This window comes from Quercus suber, unplaced genomic scaffold (assembly GCF_002906115.3).
Source record: "Quercus suber isolate HL8 unplaced genomic scaffold, Cork oak 2.0 scaffold_171, whole genome shotgun sequence".
NCBI lineage: Eukaryota > Viridiplantae > Streptophyta > Magnoliopsida > Fagales > Fagaceae > Quercus > Quercus suber.
The window spans coordinates 39,411-60,773 of record NW_027069631.1 but is presented as its reverse complement, the minus strand read 5'-3'; the positions used below and the strand labels follow the sequence as shown (position 1 = coordinate 60,773).

At 32.2% G+C, this 21,363-nt stretch overlaps 2 protein-coding genes across 2 annotated transcripts; both read right to left on the bottom strand.

Moving 5' to 3' along the window:
• Nucleotides 1-4,385: 4,385 nt before the first annotated feature.
• LOC111998873 (probable serine/threonine-protein kinase PBL23) lies at nucleotides 4,386-7,287 on the bottom strand. The gene is made up of 5 exons (XM_024030992.2): nucleotides 6,922-7,287; nucleotides 6,286-6,467; nucleotides 6,002-6,191; nucleotides 5,154-5,545; nucleotides 4,386-4,869 (listed from the first exon to the last, which is right to left on the bottom strand). Exons 1-5 carry the CDS (start codon nucleotides 7,043-7,045, stop codon nucleotides 4,606-4,608), a joined length of 1,152 nt encoding a protein of 383 aa, XP_023886760.1. The 5' UTR covers nucleotides 7,046-7,287; the 3' UTR covers nucleotides 4,386-4,605.
• A 6,872-nt stretch (nucleotides 7,288-14,159) lies between these two features.
• Nucleotides 14,160-16,259, bottom strand: LOC111998909 (uncharacterized). The gene has a single exon (XM_024031029.1). It carries the CDS (start codon nucleotides 16,257-16,259, stop codon nucleotides 14,160-14,162), a length of 2,100 nt encoding a protein of 699 aa, XP_023886797.1.
• Between the last annotated feature and the right edge of the window lie 5,104 nt (nucleotides 16,260-21,363).

Below are 21,363 nucleotides of genomic sequence, written 5' to 3'. Positions count from 1 at the left end.
CGATTAGAATAATCTCATTTTTACTTGAACTAACTGTTAATATCATTTTTAGATGTATTAAAATATTAATAATATCATGTCATATTATTAGTCGAAAAAAAATGTTATGTCTCTAATCTTATATTGCATATTTACATTATTTGTGCACTAGCTTTAAGCCTTTAAACAAACATTAATTTTTCTTTTTAAAGCATTCTATAAAATAATTAACTTTTTGTGGATAATATATTTGTTTTCAAAGGTTCATTCTCTCTAAAATCACTATGGACCAAAATAAAACGAGAAAGCTAGTAAAGAGAAATGCTTAATTTATTTATTTTTTTGACAAAAGAAATGCTTAATTTATGAGCTGAACTTATTTTTATTTATTTTTTACTATGCACTGGAACTTTATTCATTAATTTTCTTTCTTATATCTGATCTAGAAGAAATTTTACTTAAGCTTATTTGCTTAAAGTGGAGACAAAAGTGGTTTTAAGCAAATCAATTATATTTTTCTTTTTTCAATAAGCTAGCTTATTGATTTGATGTCCCCTTCGATCAAGATTTGTAGACAACTAGAGAGGACCAAGTTGATGATAAATATAATTAAAAGTTAGTCATATTAATTTGGTGTTCTTCTCAACGTCAATAGTTGATAAATTTACTTTGGATTAATTTTTGGCAAATTTATTGTTGTATTACATTGTCACTTTTATACCCCTATTTAAAAAAAAAAAATCAGTATAATAAGAAATTAGTAACTAGCTAGTTTCATTTTTAATGTTTTAATTTCAAGTTTTTAATTTTTATAAAAAACTTTAAAATTAGGAAACTATACACAAAACCTCAACCCCTAAAAACACGAAATCCCATCATCAAGTGGCATTGCTTATGTGTAAATCATTATATTTAACCCCATTAGGGTTTTTGAATGTAATGCAAAGCCCTTAATGTGTTATTATATAGGCAACTCACCTTTTATTTTTAATAGATGTTTAATGGTTTACATATATAATAATTCCATAGAGAGGTTAAGTGTTACATTTAAAATAATGGTCATGTTAAGGAGTACCCCAAGGGCACAAATTAAAAATTAATAAATGCTAAATTATAAGCGATAATGCACATTTAAATAAAATAAAATATACATATTAATGATTATTGGCTTACATGCACAAATTTATTGTGGTTATGTGTGCTTTTTTGGATATATGTGTATAATTTGACTTTATTTTTTATAAAAAAAAATTTATAAAATTATTATTTAATAAAAAATTAAATGAATCTCAACAATTTTCCTTAGGGCATTTGTTAACAAAATCTTTAAAATAATACCACAATGGGGTTAAATGTTACATTCAAAACTTCAAAGGTTTTGTGTTTTATGAATAAATCATAGGGGGATCTTGTGTACTATTCCTTTAAATATATATATATATATATATATATTATTGTTTCATAAACCATATGTATTAATATTGGCAAACTGTGTAAAACTATGAGTTTTGTTGTGTTTCATAGTTGTAATTGAAAATCAAATTGAGAAATCAAAGATTGCTCAAGAACAATTTAAGAAAGTGAAGTTTTTGTAACCTTGACTCCAACCAAGGTCGAACCCACGATCATTCAAGCCTTGATAGCAACCTTAACTCCAATCTCAGATCTATAAAGATTATGCTAATGAACAACTTAAAAGCCTTAATAACTTGTTAACCTCAATTTCATGCCCTATTTGTTGGAATATAAAACGGACATTATAAGTCGACCCTAGAGAGGTTTTTTTTACAGGAGAGGAAGCTTCGTTTATGAGGATAGAGTTTTGTAACCAAGTTTTTCTAAATTTCATCATATTATAGAATATTCAAGTAAAATGAAATTAAATTCAATAAAATATAAATAAGAATAATAATGTGTAAATTGTGAGGTCGAATTCAAAAAAAATTAAAATGTTTGTGTGTTTTATGCTTATTTGGCAATTTCTCGTAAAAAAAAAATGTGGTTCCATTCTTACTTACATAAAAAAATCAATTGGTGTTTCGGCTTAATAATTAAAAAAAAAAATTTCATGAAGCATGTATCATGATGAGTAAAATAATAGTGCGCAAGGATTTCGCCCTTGCCTTGATCATGAATGGGTTCACGGCTTAAGCTGACGGGGTAAGCTATGAGAGAAGCTGAAGACCAAAAGACTGATGGACGGTGACTTAACAAGAAGAAAGTAGCTCACTCAGGAGGTAAACCAACAAGACTGACGCCGTTAGGCTGACGGGAATAAGGAAAGCTGAGACCCTGAACTGCGGTCTTAGTAATACTTTGGCTTGGTCACCACGCATAAGTATATAAGGAAATGACTTTATCCCACGCTTAATGTTAGTATCCTACAAGAAAAGGATTCGTAATATACGCTCCTTAGGATTCCTATATGGAAAGGACTCTAGCCCAAGGAAGAGATGGTCAACCTTCTACTACTATAAAAGCCCCGATATCCTCCAAATCCAAAGTACGAATTGACGTTGAGAAGAACACCAAATTAATATGACTAACTTTTAATTATATTTATCATCAACTTGGTCCTCTCTAGTTGTCTACAAATCTTGATCGAAGGGGACATCAAATCAATAAGCTAGCTTATTGAAAAAAGAAAAATATAATTGATTTGCTTAAAACCACTTTTGTCTCCACTTTAAGCAAATAAGCTTAAGTAAAATTTCTTCTAGATCAGATATAAGAAAGAAAATTAATGAATAAAGTTCCAGTGCATAGTAAAAAATAAATAAAAATAAGTTCAGCTCATAAATTAAGCATTTCTTTTGTCAAAAAAAAAATAAATTAAGCATTTCTCTTTACTAGCTTTCTCGTTTTATTTTGGTCCATAGTGATTTTAGAGAGAATGAACCTTTGAAAACAAATATATTATCCACAAAAAGTTAATTATTTTATAGAGTGCTTTAAAAAGAAAAATTAAAGTTTGTTTAAAGGCTTAAAGCTAGTGCACAAATAATGTAAATATGCAATATAAGATTAGAGACATAACATTTTTTTTCGACTAATAATATGACATGATATTATTAATATTTTAATACATCTAAAAATGATATTAACAGTTAGTTCAAGTAAAAATGAGATTATTCTAATCGTAATAAGTCATATAAAGCAATTATAAAAGAAAAAAAAAAAAAGGGAAAAATATTATACCCAAGCGTGACCCTTATTCAAATGATGAGAAAATCAAGAGATGACGTGTTGTTTAACTATTGGGTTACAAATAACAATGGTGCTGCTCTTTCTGAGTTAACCCTATTGTCTCTTGGCGGGAAATTCTATCAGTGAATTGCGGCAATACAAGCTATTACGCTATAGTACATGCATCGCATGTGCAAATGTGGTTCATCTTTTTGTTTACCAATAATAAGTTACCTAACATAATTTACAACAAATTTTGAAATTGATTGGAGGTGATAAATTGTTATGGTGCATAATAAAATAATATTAGACTATTATTAGTAATCTGTTTATAAGAGAATTAATAATATCCTACCAACATATCAATTGTAAAATTTGTTATAAAAACTATCAGACTTATAGCATTAACTATATTGTATGAATAATATTCAGCGGTTTCAAATTTCATAACGACACGTCTATCTTACTCAAACCATGTGTGGGTCCACATGTTATGAGATAGAGATCTTATTAGATTGTCTTATGAGATACCTTCTCTCCCACCCCTTCTCACATAAGGGAAAAATGGTGTTTGATATGAGTTATAAATTAGTTTCAATTTACATCAGTCCATTATAACAATGTAAATGTGCCTTTTTCCTTATTGTTTCGTCACATTTTCATTGTTAATTCACTTAAAAACAATGTCTCCCCTAATCCCAAAGGATATTATTTATGGGTGGGTTATGTTGGGCATGTTAATATTAATGTAATATTAATCTCAATGGTGTAAATTGTAAGTTTTTTTAGTGAAATGGTTGATTTAGATGCCATTTCAAACTTATAAGATACAAATAGTATGTAAAAAGACAGATGATCAAATTGATGAGATTTGATTCAAATCCCTTAAGCTAACAAAAAATAAAGAAAATCAAGTTTGTTAGGATGATAGTTAAGTGATTAAATTTACAATTTTCTAATAGTTTAAACTTTTAGAACAATCAATAACTTATCATGGTATCTAAGAAGACAGTCTTAAACTTTTGGATAAGTGATAATTTATAGAGTTGACATTACGAGTATAGGATTCTAATTTTTTTTTTAATTGTATATATATATATATATATATTTATAATCTTTTAATGATTGTATATTATAATTAGATAATTGATTTTATGATTTTATTTCAAATGATAATATTCACAAAGTTCGTTGTATATGATTATCATATGGTGTCATTATTAAAAATTGTTGGGCAAAAACTAAGAAGGAAAAAAAGAAAAAGAAAAAAGATATTGGAGTAAATGGTATTGGTGTAGTTCATTAATTTTTACAATATTTGCTGCTCAGCTTGGGGTTAGTTCTTGACAAATTTACAACAACATGATGAAATTTCATGAAACGGTTGAAAAGCTCCACTGGTACCTTTTTCTTATTCTCGACCTCCCTCAATACCATCATCTAGCTATCGTACTGCACATCTCCATTGCTACGTTGATTAGCATCGCTACTGCGCTTCCCAGAACCCTCTTCATTCCTGTGTATGGATAAAAATTCAAGAGCTGTTACAACATCACTGATCAAAGGCCGAGTATCAGCTTCTTCTTGGAGACACATGGCTGCCACTGCCAGAGCTTGGTATAGACCCTTTACAGGGTAGTTATCTTCAAGCAGCGGGTCGGCCATTAACGTAAACTTTCTCCTATCTTTAAATAGTGGTTGTGCCTGCAAAAGACGAATGTGATCAATTTTCAAGGCTTCAAGTTTTGGTTCTAGCTTGAACCATCAAACTGTTATCTATTAATGATGGTGTTGAAGAAGATTCAAAGCGCTTGATGATAAAAAAATGTTAGACATATCTGTAGTAACAAAAAGAATGCAAGAAAACTTAAAACTGATGGAGCATTTTTCAGTTCTTCATTGGAAGGAGTTTCAAAAAGTGCAAAGTTTGCAGTCTAATTATGTTGCAGAAAAGATTTGTTTGGAGAACTTCAACCTAATAGCCATACCCAAGAAACTAGATTCTGCTCTTCCGAGGGTCTTGCATTGTCAATGACTCTTCTTCCTGTGATAATCTCCAAAAACACTACTCCAAAGCTGTACACATCAGATTTTGTGGTTAACTGGCCTGTGAGTGCATACTCTGGTGCACAGTAGCCATAGGTTCCCATCACCCTGGTCGAGACATGGGTCTTATCCCCGGTTGGACCTAGCTTTGCAAGGCCAAAATCAGAAAGCTTCGGATTGAAGTTCTCATCCAATAGTATGTTTGATGCTTTGAAATCGCGATATATCACTGGGGGATCAGCTCTTTCATGTAAGTATTCAAGCCCTCTTGCTGCACCTTCAGCAATTTTCATTCTGGTATTCCAATCCAAAGGCTCTGCGTCGGGAGGTGCCTCTGAAAATCAAATTTATGCGTAGCAGAAAATAGTTGTTAAGACACCTTGTGGTCTAGCTGCAATGCATGTTGCATGGATGATCTGTCTTGCTAGAAAGAAAAGAATGAAAGGCGCAAAACAAAATTTTTACAGAATGCAAGATTTGAAAGTAAGACTTTGATGCCAAATTCAAAATGTTGAATGAAAATAAATTCAGTCTTGGATTTAGTTTGCTTGACTAGAAAGACATTTTAAGCACACAATGAGCATAATCATCTTTAGTGGTTGGCATATGTATTAGCTAATTTAGAAAAGACCATGTTTGAAAAAAAGAAGGTTCAAAATCTATATTTTAAATTGGATTATTAATTTCAAAATCTATATTTTAAATGGGATAATTCATTCATATTTGTCCAAGTCTCCTATCTGATTCAATGCTTTAATAAATTATGCAAATTGAGTTATTTGGGAGATACCAAGTAGGTGATCCTCCAAAGAACCATTGGGCATGTACTCATAAGCTAAAATCCTCTGTTCCCCATCAGCACAATATCCAACCAAATTGACAAGGTTAGGGTGGTGAAGAAGACTCAACATCAAAACCTCTACAAGAAATTCTCTGTTTCCTTGGAATCCATTCCTGTCGAGTTGCTTAACTGCAACAACCTGGATGAGATGAAATCGCAAAATTATTAAACTTCGTAGACCCTTTACTCTTTTCTTTTTACATGATAGACTTAAGTATAGATTGCAATGGTACTTGATTCGAGCTAGGAATGATTCCTTTGTACACCCTCCCAAAGCCTCCTTCACCTAGTAGATTGTCAAGGTGGAAGTTTTGAGTTGCGACACACAACTCACGGAAAGTGAAAATCCTAGCAGAGATATTTCCCTTTCCAATCTTCTTTATCTCTTCAGTTATGTACCGTCGCCTACTGCTATCTGCAAGATAAAATGTGTTTATAAAATAAAGGATTTATACAAAAGTTTATGTTCACAAACATTTGGTGACAATGTGTAATAAATATTATACATCTGTAAGGTTATTGATTTAAATGACCGAGCTTGTGGAATTTGCAGGAACCAGGAAGTGCATGATCTCCATATCTCTATATAACTATTATGGCAGAGGACATATATGATCCTTGGATTGAGAAAAAGGCTGAACCTAAAGACAATGGGACAGCAAAATGCAGATATTTGTACATGAATATTGTCCATGTCACTTGCTAACAATGTCGAAACCAAAAACTAAGATTATTGTACCTACCAAAAACTAGAGGCTTATATCTCATAATCTGAATATATGATTGAAAGGCAAATAATTTTCTTCCTTTAAATTCAGTATAAGTTGCAAAGGCTGAGGAAAAATAATATTGAAACTAAAAAAATTTACCAGATTTGAAGGAGAGCTTAGTGAATGAGGCTAAAGTTTTGGTGTCGTGGTATTCCTTAATGCTTTTTTTCAATGACCTTCTGTTGATTCTCTCTTGTGACATACAACAAGTAAAGCAGTTCATCTTCCTCTTCCCTCTACAGCTTCAACCCTTCCACATCCACATTCAAAAGATCATCAAAACCTCGCATTGAATTGTCGTAAAACTTTATACGGGCACCTCTATAGATGTTCGATCAAATTCAAATAGCACTAGCAATGTACTTTGAAATGAAGAAATCAATCCATTTTTTCCCTATCAATTTCCTAGGCACCGGAAAAACCAGATCTTCCTGCTGGTCCCTCAGTAAACCAAAGAAGAATATCCCATTATTATGTTTTGCTTCATTTCTCCAACAAATCCATTGACTCCGAATTGGCAAATGACTTGGTCAATTTTGCTATATTTGGAAAAGGAGGCTTACGCCCATCTTTTCTTAGCTGTCTGTCTCTCTCTCATTTTCATAAATCCGTTTAGGCAAAATGGATATTGATTCTGTACATGCTTTTTTTTAGGCCCCTATATATCATGATTTGTATTATGCCTTAAAAACGGGACATCATCATAGCCAACTATAAGGAGATACTACCTCCTAGTGTTAGATGAGAAACCATTTTAAGATAACTATGATTTGCAAAAAAAAAACAAAACAAAACAAATTTAAGCCCATTTGTAATTGTTACCTCAAATTTATTGAACCAATCTAAATTTAAGTGTTTCACTAAAGTAATTCAACACCGCAAAAATTGGTTTTTAAATTATTTTATTTATTTTTTATTTATTTATATATTGATAGTTGGGGTGGGGAGATTTAAACCTCTGGATATCTCCATTCTCGATTAGAAAGACTCTAATTCTCCCCACCCCCCACCCCCAAAAAAAAAATCTTAAAGATTAAAAATTGACACATGTCACTTAAACCCACAAAAGAAAACATGTAATTTTTCCAAGTAAATTTAGATTCTTGTCATTGATATTTGTCTCTTATAAAATAAATATACTCAGAGATAATTATATTAGTGGAGCTCTTTGAAAACATAATTGGGCCAGTTTGGTAACAAATTTCTAGTAACGTTGTTGTTATTTTGTGAAAATACGTGTAGATAAAAAAATATATGAAAATACGTGTAATGTTATTTAAACACTAAAAAATATTGTTTCAACAACAATACCAAACACCCTCTTAGTTTCAAAAAATAAAAAATAAAGATTCAAGCCCTTTAAATATCCAGACCTTCAAAAGTACAAAACATTTGAAGAAGGGAATGAAAAAATTTTAAGCAACCACAAAGTCTAGAGATTCTTCACAAGCAATGCTACTCGCATAATATTTTTCACAATTTATTTTATAACTTACTAAATGTCAAGTTGTAATTAATAACATTACACAAACCATCACTGACACTACTTTATTATATACTAATTAAAACCGGTTACATTAAAGGTTTTGGAAAGATTTTGTCTTTGATAATTGTTTTGACTTTTGAGTGATGTTAGGAATAGCAGCCTATTTACTACATAAATTTTACAAATTGATGATCATCAATCACAAACAAGTAATTTAGACATTCATTTATCATGTTTTTTATTTTTTGAAATCCATCAATCACTCATTGACACATCTATTTATAAATGTTATACAGTAAAATTTGTACTACTTTTAACATTTTTCTATTATTCTTTCAAAGGTTGCTTGCCAACCCTGTTTGATATGAGAAACATGTTTATTAAACTACTCGAATCAAAATCACTCTTAGAGAGAAGAATTAGAGAACTCTAGTAAATAATTTTGATAGAGATTATATCATGTAACAGTGGCAGGGCTAGAATTTTAGTCGAGAGGAGGCAAGATTAAAATAGTATTAGAAGGACATTAAATATTTTTTTCCTAATAACTATGTGTTACTTATGGGGACCACTCGTTGGATTGCCATGTAAAAAAATGGGATAAGCAAGATTTTCATAACAAATTATAAGTGGTAAGTTATTACTGGTTCAAATTTCAACCCTTCACTAAAATTTCTTTTTTGCTCATCAATAACAACTAATAACAACCTGTTACTTAAGATTTGTTATGAAAGTGTTGTTAAATTGTTGTGGACATAGAATTTCTCAAAGCCAAAACAACTATAAATTTTACTGTAAAAAGCTCACAAACTGATGTGACAAAAATGTATGACACTTAAATAATATAATAAATAAATATTTGAATGAATTTTTTTATGATTGATAACACTTCAATTTGTAAAATTTGTAGTATTCATAGTATTGTTCCACAAGAAAAGTGTAGTTAATAGTAAACTGAAAATAATGATTGGAAAAAAAAAAAAAAAGGAACAATGAAATGGGTGAAGACATACATGGTAAGATAAAACTAATGAGAATAGTAAATTTGGTGAAAAAGTAATATAATTTGGCACCTGGGAGAAGTTTTTTTTCCCTACTTTCTTGGTGTTAAGGGTTTGTACATGTATTAAAGTGAGAGTCTTTTTTTTTTTTTTTTGTTAGGGTAAAGTACCCCTTTCAACCCTCCTGGCTCCACCCCTGTTATGCACGCAAATCGCAATCAACAATAATTTTCTAATCAATTTTCTGACTACAAATTAAATCATATTTATATATAATATCTAAAATTTGCTTTTCTTTTTTTTTTTTTGATGAGAAACTCTGCCTTCGTATTAATAAAAGAGGAATGGAAAAGTTCAGTTACAAACAGAAGCATCAAAGGCAATAGCAGCTTCTAAGAAGCTGGGGGTTTCCTCAACCCAAGCCTCATAGCTAATGGTGCACATTATTCTAAAATACTTTTAAAGCACTCCGAATATAATTTTTAAAATCTTAATTACAAGGTTGAGAATCCTTTTAATTTTTATATTTATTTTTCAATTTTTTTACGCGTAAAAGCGCATGACACGGACCAAAACAAAGGAAAGGGTGGTGAACAATTGCCACTCACATTTACCAAAAATTTAAGAATTAGGAGAAAATTTCTGGTTTCACTTTTTCCATAATATAACAAAAATTACAAGAGCCGTACATATATATATACACACACACACACCACTTCTTTTGTTGTTTAAAAAATTCCTCAGGATGCTAAAACGCCTAATCTTAAGAGAAGTTGGGGAGGACCTAGATGTCTATTTTAACAGTTAAAAGATATTGAGGTGACTTGGGGTAACTTTTCAGATTTTTTTTTAGTACGTTTTTTAAACAATTACAATTCTTTTTTAGTGAGTTTTATTTAATTTAATTGATAAATTTTTTCGTTATTGAAGAAGTAATTTGAAATTTGAACCTTGTTTATAACAAAAATTAATTAATATTTTGATTTGATAATAAACAACAATTATCATAAAACGGATATTATATGTTAAAATTTTATCCTATCATTAAATAATATATAGAATTTTATCTTATCTATAAATAATATAAAAAATACAATATTAAAATTTCTAATGTGAGGCTATTATAATCATCAACTTGGAGATTCTTTTGGTAACACACCCTAAGCCAATTTGCTTCATAAAAGAGAAATGTTAAATGATACAATAAATTTTATTATATATTATTTACAAATTGAAAATTGATAACCAATGTAATCGGTAGATTTCAAAAATATAATAAATGAACGTCTCAATTACTTTTTTTTTTTTTTGGGTGATTAACAACATATCAACTTTTGAAGGTTATGTTAGAACAATAGTTGTCTGATCGTGAGTTGTGCCATTCAACCTTAAAACCAATTGGTAATGAGAAGTAACTTTCAGTTAGCTCAACTAGTAAAATCTCTTATCATTAAATAAGATATCTAAGATTTGAATTTTGCTTATACCAAAAAGCGATTGGTGTCTTAACTTAATAATAAGATCAATCATTCTAGAGTGAACATTATAGGTTGAAATTCTATCATATATATATATATATATATAAAATAGTCATGAGAAAGACACACTCAAGTCCTTTATGGCATTCAGCATTGTGCCCCACGGACTTGTTTTTAAAGTAGTCATAGGAGTCGAATTATGGTCTCTCAACAATCTCCTTCACAATGACAATCCCATGGCTTGAATTCATAACCTTGAATTTGATACTACTTATCAAGTCGTGAGTTGTTCTACTTTACCTCAAAACCAATTGATGATGAGAAAAACATACTTAAGTTTTTTATGACATTTGATATTGCATCTAGATGTGGCAAAACATGCGGTTTGGGTTGAGTTTGGGTCGGGTCAGGTCAAGTCAATCGGGTTTGCAGGTCAATCAGGTCACGGGTCAAAACAGGTCAATTGGATTATGGGTCAATCAGGTTTCGGGTCGAGTTGGGTTAACCCATATTTTTCAAACAAGCTTTTTTTTTTTTTCAATTACAAAAACAATTCAATGACAACTTGTTTAGAGAGAATGAATAAAATCAATTAAGGAAGTAAATTACACTTAATGCCGCTTGTTAATATCCTTATAATTTTGACAATTTTGAGCATGATAAAAATTATTTATAGTCATAAATTCATGATGGAAAAAAGTCTTCAAGCTTTGTGTGAAAGTGTGAAAAGAAGGGTTGAGGCGCAAGAGTAGAGGAAGCTTTGTGGTTTGTCACGTTTGTGCCTTTGGACTACAGCTAGTCAGCTGCTACAAGCTAAGTCTAGCCATTTAGTGTGTTAGTAAATAATGAGTACTAGACTACTAGTGAGTCTAGTGTGTGAGCTATGAAGTGTGATCGTATCAAATTGAATAAGATTTTTTTTTAATGGTTGTCTTGTCTCATGTCTGTGAAGCTCTTAGTGGCTGTAAAACTCAAATTGAATGTGAAGCTCTTAATGATTGTCTTGTCTTCTCTATTGTCTCATGTGAAATGTGAACATCTATAATTTATTGATTATTGGTTTTAGTACTTTGTGCTTTATGCACTTAGCAAGTCTAAATATTTTTTTAGCGAATTTTTTTTAATATGTTGGGTCATGGATTATTCGGATTGAGTCGGATTAACCCGCAAAAAAATCGGGTTAAATCACAAGTCAATCCATTTTTATTTCTGATCAAAAAATTTAGATTTAAATCGGATAGGGTCAGCAAATTTTGACCCCACTTTATCATATCTAATTGCATCTTAAGAGCCTGTTTTTAAAATGTTCTAAGAACCAAACTAGAGTCTCTATCAACGTCTTTCCTTGGACTCCATGAGATATTTATCTAGAGATCTCTCTTTGTGGAAGAAAATTTCAGCCACAACTTTTTGTATTGTTCTGGAAGACGTCTTGGGGAAGAAATAAAATAGTATGCTAGAACCTATAATCTTAGGGGCTGGGTGTTTGTAAAATAGGGGCTGTACTGACAGAAAAATGATGAATTTTACAATGTCGGTGACTTAAACCGACTTGCAGCTAAAGTAGCTCATTTGTGTAGAACAGCACCAAATCATAGTGTGAAACAAAGAAAGTCCTCATGGTGTCAGTACCTAGGTGTCTAGAAGTGAGGTATCAGTGTGTGCAAATGTATTTAAGTGAAGTGACTGCAAGTGAGACGGTGTGTGCCTTGTAAAAGCTAGAGCACTTGTAGCAGTAAAAAACTATAGTTATTTTAACTTTGTTAAAATACAAAAATAACTATACGTGAAGGTAAAACTATTTTTTTAGCTTCATTATTAGCGTTTACATCTAGAGCATTTGTAGCAGTAAAAAACTATATGGTTATTTTAACTTTATTAAAATACAAAAATAACTATACAAGAAGGTAAAACTATTTTTTTAGCTTTATTATTACAGTGCACATATTTTATAGATGTGCACGGAAATTTAGAGCTAAAAAGAAAGTTTGTTATTTTTTGTTTGGTTGTATGTATGACTATAATAACTGTATGCAGTAAATATATTATTTTATTATAATAAATATCTTATTTTATTATGATATTTATATTATTTTATTATATTAAAAGATAAAATAAATCCAAACATACACATAAATAAAATAAATAAAAATAAATTTTTATGATGCTAAATAACTTAATTTTTAGCCGCACGGGTGCTCTAAGCCAGTGTGTTGATTGTAAGATTCATGCTTTGGCGTCTAGTGTTGTATGAGTCTAGAATTTGTGTCATACGTGGGCCACACTAGGCTTTCATTAGGTCAAAGTCCTGTTCTCTTCTAGTAAAAAGATGAAGGCAATTCTATGTTTCCAATCATAGTTACAATGGCTAAATGATTAATCATTACCTTGACACCTTAACTTTTTTAGAATGATTGATAATTTATCATTGATCTTAAATTTAAACACAGTATACTTTTGGAATCAAGTAATAATTTATCAGTAATCAAAATTTGATAGTCGTTCAGGGCTTTAGAGTATTTGACTAATGCTTCAGATGAGTAGTCTCTCGTCCCACGTACACTATGATGACTGATGAGTATCTGACTTGCTTCGGATGAGCATAGTCTCTCATTCCATGTATGCTATGATTTTTACCTCAAGAGAGATGAACATGTAAATTTTGAAATGTCAAATTCTGCAGGTTTGATACACAAAAATCTACTCCAAACAACCCACTGCCACTATGAATAACCAAATAAGTGTCAAATGGGTCTTTCTAGACCCGAAGACAACATAGAGCTAAGTAATGGACTAAAACATGAGTTCTTGAACAGTAATAAAGAGTTCCACATAAAAGAAGTTAAGGTACAACAAACTAAAGATACCATTAGTAGCTACTTAATTGGATAAACCATTAGTCAATGAGCTTTGTTTGATTCCAGGTGAATTAAAAAGTTCAAAGAAGCCTACACTTGCAAGGCAGAAATCAAAGTGAAGAGCAAATGAAAACAGAAATGCCTTGAAATTCTTAACACTAGAACTTAAAAAGTTTTGTAAAAAGAGCAATAAAATTTTAAGTACTACCATTAGATATCTTTCTTCTACCATTTCTTGTGATAGTTAATTACACAGTCTTCTGCTGAACAGATTTCAACACTACCATCATTTGTGACTACAGAGACATATCATTGTCCAATAATCTAAAAGATCTAATGCATGTGCACTAAATCATCCCAAAAAGGTTTCTACTTAATGTAAGAGGATCAAGTTCAGCTAGAAGTACAAGGCTATAAGCACCTAACTATTGCTTTTATTTCATCCTATGCATTCAACCATATATAACATAAGTTATCCGTATAAATTAAGCAAAGAAATTTTGTTGTGCTGCTATTAGGCAGACCTGCATTCTCTGGTAGGTATTTCCTCAAACCTGTTGCCAAAAATTGCTTCTTTTAGCTTAACAACCTCTCTTTCAAGCCTAATAATCCGACCTTCAAGTTCCAGTCTTGGTATTTCAGCTTTGAAGCTACTACCTTCTCCTTCATTATCATAGATGTTCACCCTGTTGTAAACAACACTTCCTGCATTGGCCTCACTTGTACCTTCCATGGCTCTCTCTAAACCTCTTACTTCAGCTTCACCTGTAAGTATTTCCACAGGTTTCATCATTGGCTCCATCTCCCTAATAGCTCCATCATTGACTCCATCTTTTCCACATGAAAAACTTTTACCTACACTTTCGTGCATGCCATAAGATATCAATCCCTCACTTGCTGATTTATCTTGCTTGATAGAGTTCCCTACTTCCAGCTTTTTACGTTTTGGAGGGAAACCAGGCGGAACATCAGCATCATTACCTCCCTTCCTTCCTATTGAAGACATTGGTACCTGTTTCTGTGTTGTTATGTCTTCCTCAACGGTTGGTTTACGTTTATCTACATTGACAGAGTTCCCTGCTTTAACCTTGTTAAAATTGGGAGGAAAACCAGGAGGAACATCACCATCGTTGCCTTTCGAAGCCTGTGGTGCCTGATTGAGCACTCTCTTGCTTCTTTGCCTTCTTGCAATAAGCTTAATCGAGTCTTTCTGGCCTGATATTTTTGATTGCTTCCACCACTTCAAGTAACGAGAGGTAACACCACTCTCACAATACCTTGATGGAACATATAATTTCACATCACTTATCAGCTTGCTGTAATCGTTCCAGGCAATTTCAGGAGTCTTTTTGCGTTGAGTAACACAACCTGGAACATCTTGATCCATTCCAAATTGCATTGCAACTCTATGTGGAAAGTACTTTTCTATACAGCCAAGTCCAACAAGCTGGGACACCCTCAAGCACCTAGCAAATGCCTCAATTTCTTCATCCAAATTAGGATCAACCCGTACCCACATTTCCTTTTCTCCATAAAATCTCAGGAAATCCGAGTTACAAGTATACAAAGCATGAGGACACCAAAGAAAAGTGTCTCCAGCCGAGTCTAGAGCCAACCTCACATTCTCAACATTCATACTTTTAACTCTATGCCATTTAGCAAACACAGGCTCACCACATATGACCAACTTGGGGTTTGGCTGCAATGCTTGAAATCTCTCCCATACCCAAAGCTGAACTAGTTGAAACGGTGACCGAATGATCACTTCTAACACACTATTTTCATCATCACCAGGGTCAAATTTGTTCACACCAACAATGGTTTTTTTCAACAGACACAAATCCCTGTAAATGCTAGAAAGAACTGCAGGGGCAAGCGCAATTCGAGTTCCTCTAGCAAGGTGAATAGCAATGGGAAAAACTTGCTTCCTAATCAAGTTAGAATTAGGAAGAACGAACATTGACAACCACATAACAAGAAATGCTTCATGCTCTATTTCACTCCCACTATTCCTTAGCGACTTCATCCACTGCAACGGGTGAGCCTTACGAGCTTTACTCCTCCCAGTTTCTACTCTAGCTTGAACCAGCTTCTCCTCTATTTCCTTCAACTCTTGGGTTTCCAAAGAAACATAAACAGAGTGCCCTAAAACAGAGAAACCACCCAAAACCATTGTATCCTCCAATGTGAGTGTTGCTTCACCCCAAGGAAAAATAAACGTATTGGTTTTACAACACCATCTCTCAGCAATACCAAGAACCAAATCATCGTTTTTTCGGATTGTGTATGTGGAATTCATGATGGCTTCAAAAATACCTGCTTTCTTCCATATAGAATGATACTTGGGGCACAAGGAATCGACCCAAGCTTTCCAATTTGTTGGTGGTTGCCAACGCAAACCATTGAATGTGAGCTTCAAAGGCCATTTTGAGGGCTCAAAAGTGGGTGGCAGTGAAGAGGGAGAGAGTGAAGGAAGCTCAAAGATTGTTTCATCAGTGAGATTCACAGATGGGTTGAGGAAATGGGCTGGTCTCAGAGTTGGCTTATGGTCACCTATGGGGAAAACCATGAGCTCCTCTCTGAAGTTGAAGATGGTGTTTGGGGGTTCAGCCATTGTTTGATATTGAGAAGAGTTGGAAAAATTGGACTTAAAGATGGATGTGCAGTAATGGGTTTTTTTTCTTCCTTTTTGTTAAACTGAAAAACTTTTATGGGTTTTTGTTTGTTTCATTTGCTTTACATTTCCATTTCCAAGCATTGCCTCATACGGTCATACTCTGTGTGTGTTTGCAGGGAAAAAAACTTCGTTTCCTCACGTGAATCTTATCATGAGACCCACCCTCATGTAAAAAATGTAAAAAAAGAGAGTAGATAAGAATTATACCTTCGCAGAGAAAAAACAAACTTTAGTGCTCCAGTGCAATCTTCACACCTCTCATATGGGACCCATGATAGTACTTACGTGTAGAGCTCACCCCTCATCTGAGGGTAGGTCCCACACGTAAGCATTATCAGAAGGCTCACCCTCATTCTTTTATATGAGTATTACTCTCACAGCATATAAGAATTATCCCTTTGCAGGACACAGGTGTTGAATGGCTATTGCTGCAGTGAAAGCTGGACAGACGTTACAAAAAGACAAAGCCCCAATTCCCCACGGTTTTATTCAGGGGCATTTTCGTCACAGAACCCATTTCTCTCTCTCTCTCTCTCTCAAATGAATATATAGTCAAATTCGGTGCTTCAGTACAGCCGCACAGGGTAAATACGGATATTTAGCGGGTGTTTGGTAGAGTAGTTTGAAAATTGTTGTTTATTATTTTTTGAAATACGTGTGGGTGAAAAAGTGTGTTGAAATGCGTGAAATGCTGTTTAAAAACTAAAAAATGTTGTTTGAAATGGCGTACCAAACGGGGCCATTTCTTGTTTTTTGTTAATAAGGGCAACCGTTACAAAAAAAAAAAAAAAAATTTAGAGCAGTTTGATAGGCAATTTTAAGCAATAATTTTTAGTGTTTAAACAACATTATATATATTTTTATATTTTTATTTATTTATACATATTTTTAAAAATACAAACAACGTTACTAAAACAGCGTTATTAATCAGCGCATCTATTTTATAAGCTACTTTATATATATATATATATATTTAAATAGTTACTTTTTTTTTTAACATTACTTTACAATATACGTATCATACATTACATGTTTTAATTTAGTACATCACCTATTAAAATAACTTAAAAAATTTCTATCTCCTATTAAGGGGGGAAAAAAAATCACACCCCTCATCCAAGCAGTAGCTAGCTAGCTAGCCACCACAGCCCACCCAAAATCAATTAGAACCCATCCAATTAACGCAACTCACATCCAAAACCAACCAAACCATAGAGAATGGAACCCACCCAAGAAAAAAAATCACCAAAAAAAAAAAAAAAAAAAACCNTTTTTGTGTTTGGTACGTCTGATGCAAATGCTTTAAAAGTCTATTTTTTTTTAAAAAGTAGAGTGTAAGAGGAGTCTTTTACTAAATATTGTAAAAATTATAGTTTATAAGTTTTATGTGTACTGTACAAAGTTTTTTTAATTAAATGAGAAGAGGTGTAAAATTCGGAGTTGGTGATGTCGAAATACAAGAAAAAGAAGAGAGAGAAACTGACAAAATCTAATATTAATTTTGGTAATTTGGAATGGGTATCACTAAAATAGAAGAAAAATGAATAGAGTGAAACCGACAAGTTTAACAATTTCGGTAATAGTATTACACTATTACCGAAATTCTTTCTCCATGGCCCATAAAAACTGTTGCCCCAAACTTGTTGCCATAAGACTATAAGAGATTAAATCCTCAGAGTCTATTTAGTTGAAGAGGTGGAAAAGTAGGATGATAAAAAATGAAGAAGGGATGGAAAAGTGAGAGGATGGAAGAGATTTGATTTTTTTTCATATGTGTTTGGTTAGGAGAATGAAAAAATGAAGAGATGGAAAATTCATTTGTTTGGTTAAGGGAAAAGTAAAAGAATGAAAAAAAAATGTAATTTGTATGAATTTACTCTTGTACCCCAATTACATAGCATATAAGAAATAATTGGACAAATTATGAAAGTGACACATATAATTATTTCTTTATTTTAACTTATTTCCTTCTATTTTATATTTAAAAAAATGTGATTAATTAAATTGGTTAAGATAAAATATTAAAAATAAAGAAAAAACCCCAAATGAATTGTGGAGAACGATGGCATTGTTTCTTTAAAGAAAGGGCTGGACAAAAAAAAAAAAAAAAAAAAGAAAAAAAAAAGAGGTTGGCTGGAAGAATGTCAATGTGAAATGGGGGGCAAAATTGTCCTCTTCTCTCTCTCTCATTTTCTCTCTAAATTGGAGAGATTGGCTTTTGGTGGGTTTGGGAGAAGAAAAAAAAAAAAAAAAGTCTTATCAATTTTCTGTTGTCTCGTCTCTCCAACCAAAACCTCACATAAATGATTTTCTCTCTACTTTCTCTTATTTTTTTTTTCATCTTTCCTAAAATCTCTACTTTTTCTCTTATTTTTTCCATCCTTTCTAAAATCTCTCCAACCAAAACGAACACTTACGTAAGGGCTTTTTACCTTAAGTAGGAACTAGTAGACTGCTGCATGACATGTGAAATATATTTGGAAACTAAATCTATTTATTCTAAAACTAGTAAATATTTCAAGTTTTCAAAAAAAAAAAAAAAAAAGCATAAATTTTTTTTTCTATATCCAAAAAATTGATAATTGTGACAACGAGAACGAGGATTTGAACATTGAACACCTTCTTTAGAGACATTAAAAATGTCAATTAGCATAATTCACTAAAATTAATATATATATATATATATATTGTACACACAAAATTCGTAAAAGATAAATCACACAATCACAAAATAGTGTAACAAATTATCAATTTATATTGATTTGTATATATGTGAGTATAATCCCCTGTGTGACTATTTACAATGAAAGAATACAATAAACTCCTTTGATTCAATCTTTAAGAAATTTTACGATTCAAAGGGTTATGAAGCTTGATCTTGAATCGTGCCTTAATGTCTCCAAGTTGAATGAGTAGTTGAATGTACTTGATTTGATGTGAGGGTCGTTGGCTTGATCTCGATTTAAATTGAATGAAAATCCCTACTTTGATTTGAAGAAGTAGGAATAAGCTTGATTTTTGAGGGAGCAAGTGTGCTCTTTTGGACTTAGAGATAACCCTATATTTTGACAGAATGTTAGTAGGGTTTTTCTCAAGGGAGTCAATCTCATACTAGAGGCTGTATCGGTTTGACCAATGGAACGATATATTTCAGTACCAGTCAATATCGGTGTATCGTTTCGGATTTACCATTATTTTTTTTTATATTTATAAATAAATAAATATGTGTGTGTGTGTGTGTGTGTGTGTTATAATAAATATAAAAGTTTACCATAAAACATTATATCAATTTAGAACAAATTATTCATAGTTTTAGACTTTAGCATCAATTAAATGAAAAAAAAAAGACATAATATAAAAAATCGAAAGCTTAATTGTTCATTGCATACTAAGAAAACAAATAATACTAATAAGTTACCATTCTGCACTTACAAAAACTCAAAAATTACAAAACTAAAAAAAAAAAAAAAAAAAAAAATTTCTGTACCGGTTAGTATTGCCCGAAACTGGCTGGTATTTAAACCGGTACGATATCGACTACATTGGTTTTTCTCTTTAAATTTTTGTCTCCATTTTCTCATATAAAAAAGCCTCTATTTATAGGAAACTCAATGATATTTAATTTGGAATTTTTCTTTTAGCATTTGTTGAGAGTTAATTACAAATTTTGAACTTAAATTCAAATTTGACTTTAATTTTGGTCTTGCATTTAATAAGAATATTCCATGTGAATCTTTTCTTCTGACATTGCCGCGTGGCTTTCTTCATTCGATGCCACCACGTGGTTTGGACACCTGTCATTTTTTATGTGAGTGGTGGTGACTCAAAGACTTGACATGTGGCTTGATTTTATTTGTTGATTGTCCACCGTTGACATATCATCAATTGAAAATTAATTTTATCACAAATATTTGATCATGATTAATTAGAAGGTTGTGAATGTATCATAAAATTTTGATGCCTACATATATATATATATATATATGTGTGTGTGTGTGTGTGTGTGTGTGTGTGTACCTTAGGCATGCAAGGCAACGTCCTAGGCATACATGGCAACGTCCTAGGCCGTCCTCGGCATGCTTTGCATCGTCCTAGGCCGTCTTCGGACGGAGTCCTAGGAGTCCCACATCGAAGGAAAACCCCTCCACTTGCTACCTTATAAGCTCTGAAGCGAAGAAAGTAGCGTACCATCAGTTTATAATTATCAAAAATCATATACTATTAATACAAAACTAATCAAAAATTTCCCCCTCCAATTAAAAATTAAAATGTAATATATATATATATATATTCCCCCCCCCCCCCCACTTGCTGCCTTATAAGCTCTGAAGCGAATGAACGTTGCCTTGCATGCTTAAGGTACCCACAATAAAAGGATAAAAAGCGAGATTTTGAGGGGCTATTGTGGGGCCGGTTATCCAGAAAGATATTGATGAGATTGTGGGAAATGGGCTTATGGCCCAATGGCCTAGTCCAAGAACTTTCATCTATACGAGGATGGTTAAATATAGATGCGGTGGAAGTAATACAAGAAAAAGAGATGGAAACTATATATAATAGTCCAAAACGCGTCCGAGGATAAAATCCATCTTGGATACAATGATCCGAGGTAGATGTAATTATCTTACTATTCAGGATACTTCGTAAAGTTGTATTAGAACTGAAAAACGAATATGGAATAAGGGAGGAGCAGAGAGAGATAACAAATATCTTCTAAAGCTGCTACCTCCACATTAAATGCTTCCCAGCTAATTCTCTGGCCGCATTAATGTGGAGATGATACCTGAACAGTAATCAAGCAGCCTTATGACTGCTGATTGAAGGTTCTGGGAGGTGCTGGATGGGACAGGAAGGAGTTCCTAGAATCTAACTTACACATGTATGGTGAAAACGATATCAGGGTCATGATATATAACAAGAGAAGGTGGCCTGAAAGAAGAGGGATCGAAAAACACGAGAAAAGAGAGAAAGACTAAAAATCGTAACCCCAAGAACAAAAGATAAAAATCCCAGAAACCCCTCAAAGTCAGGCCAAGGATAG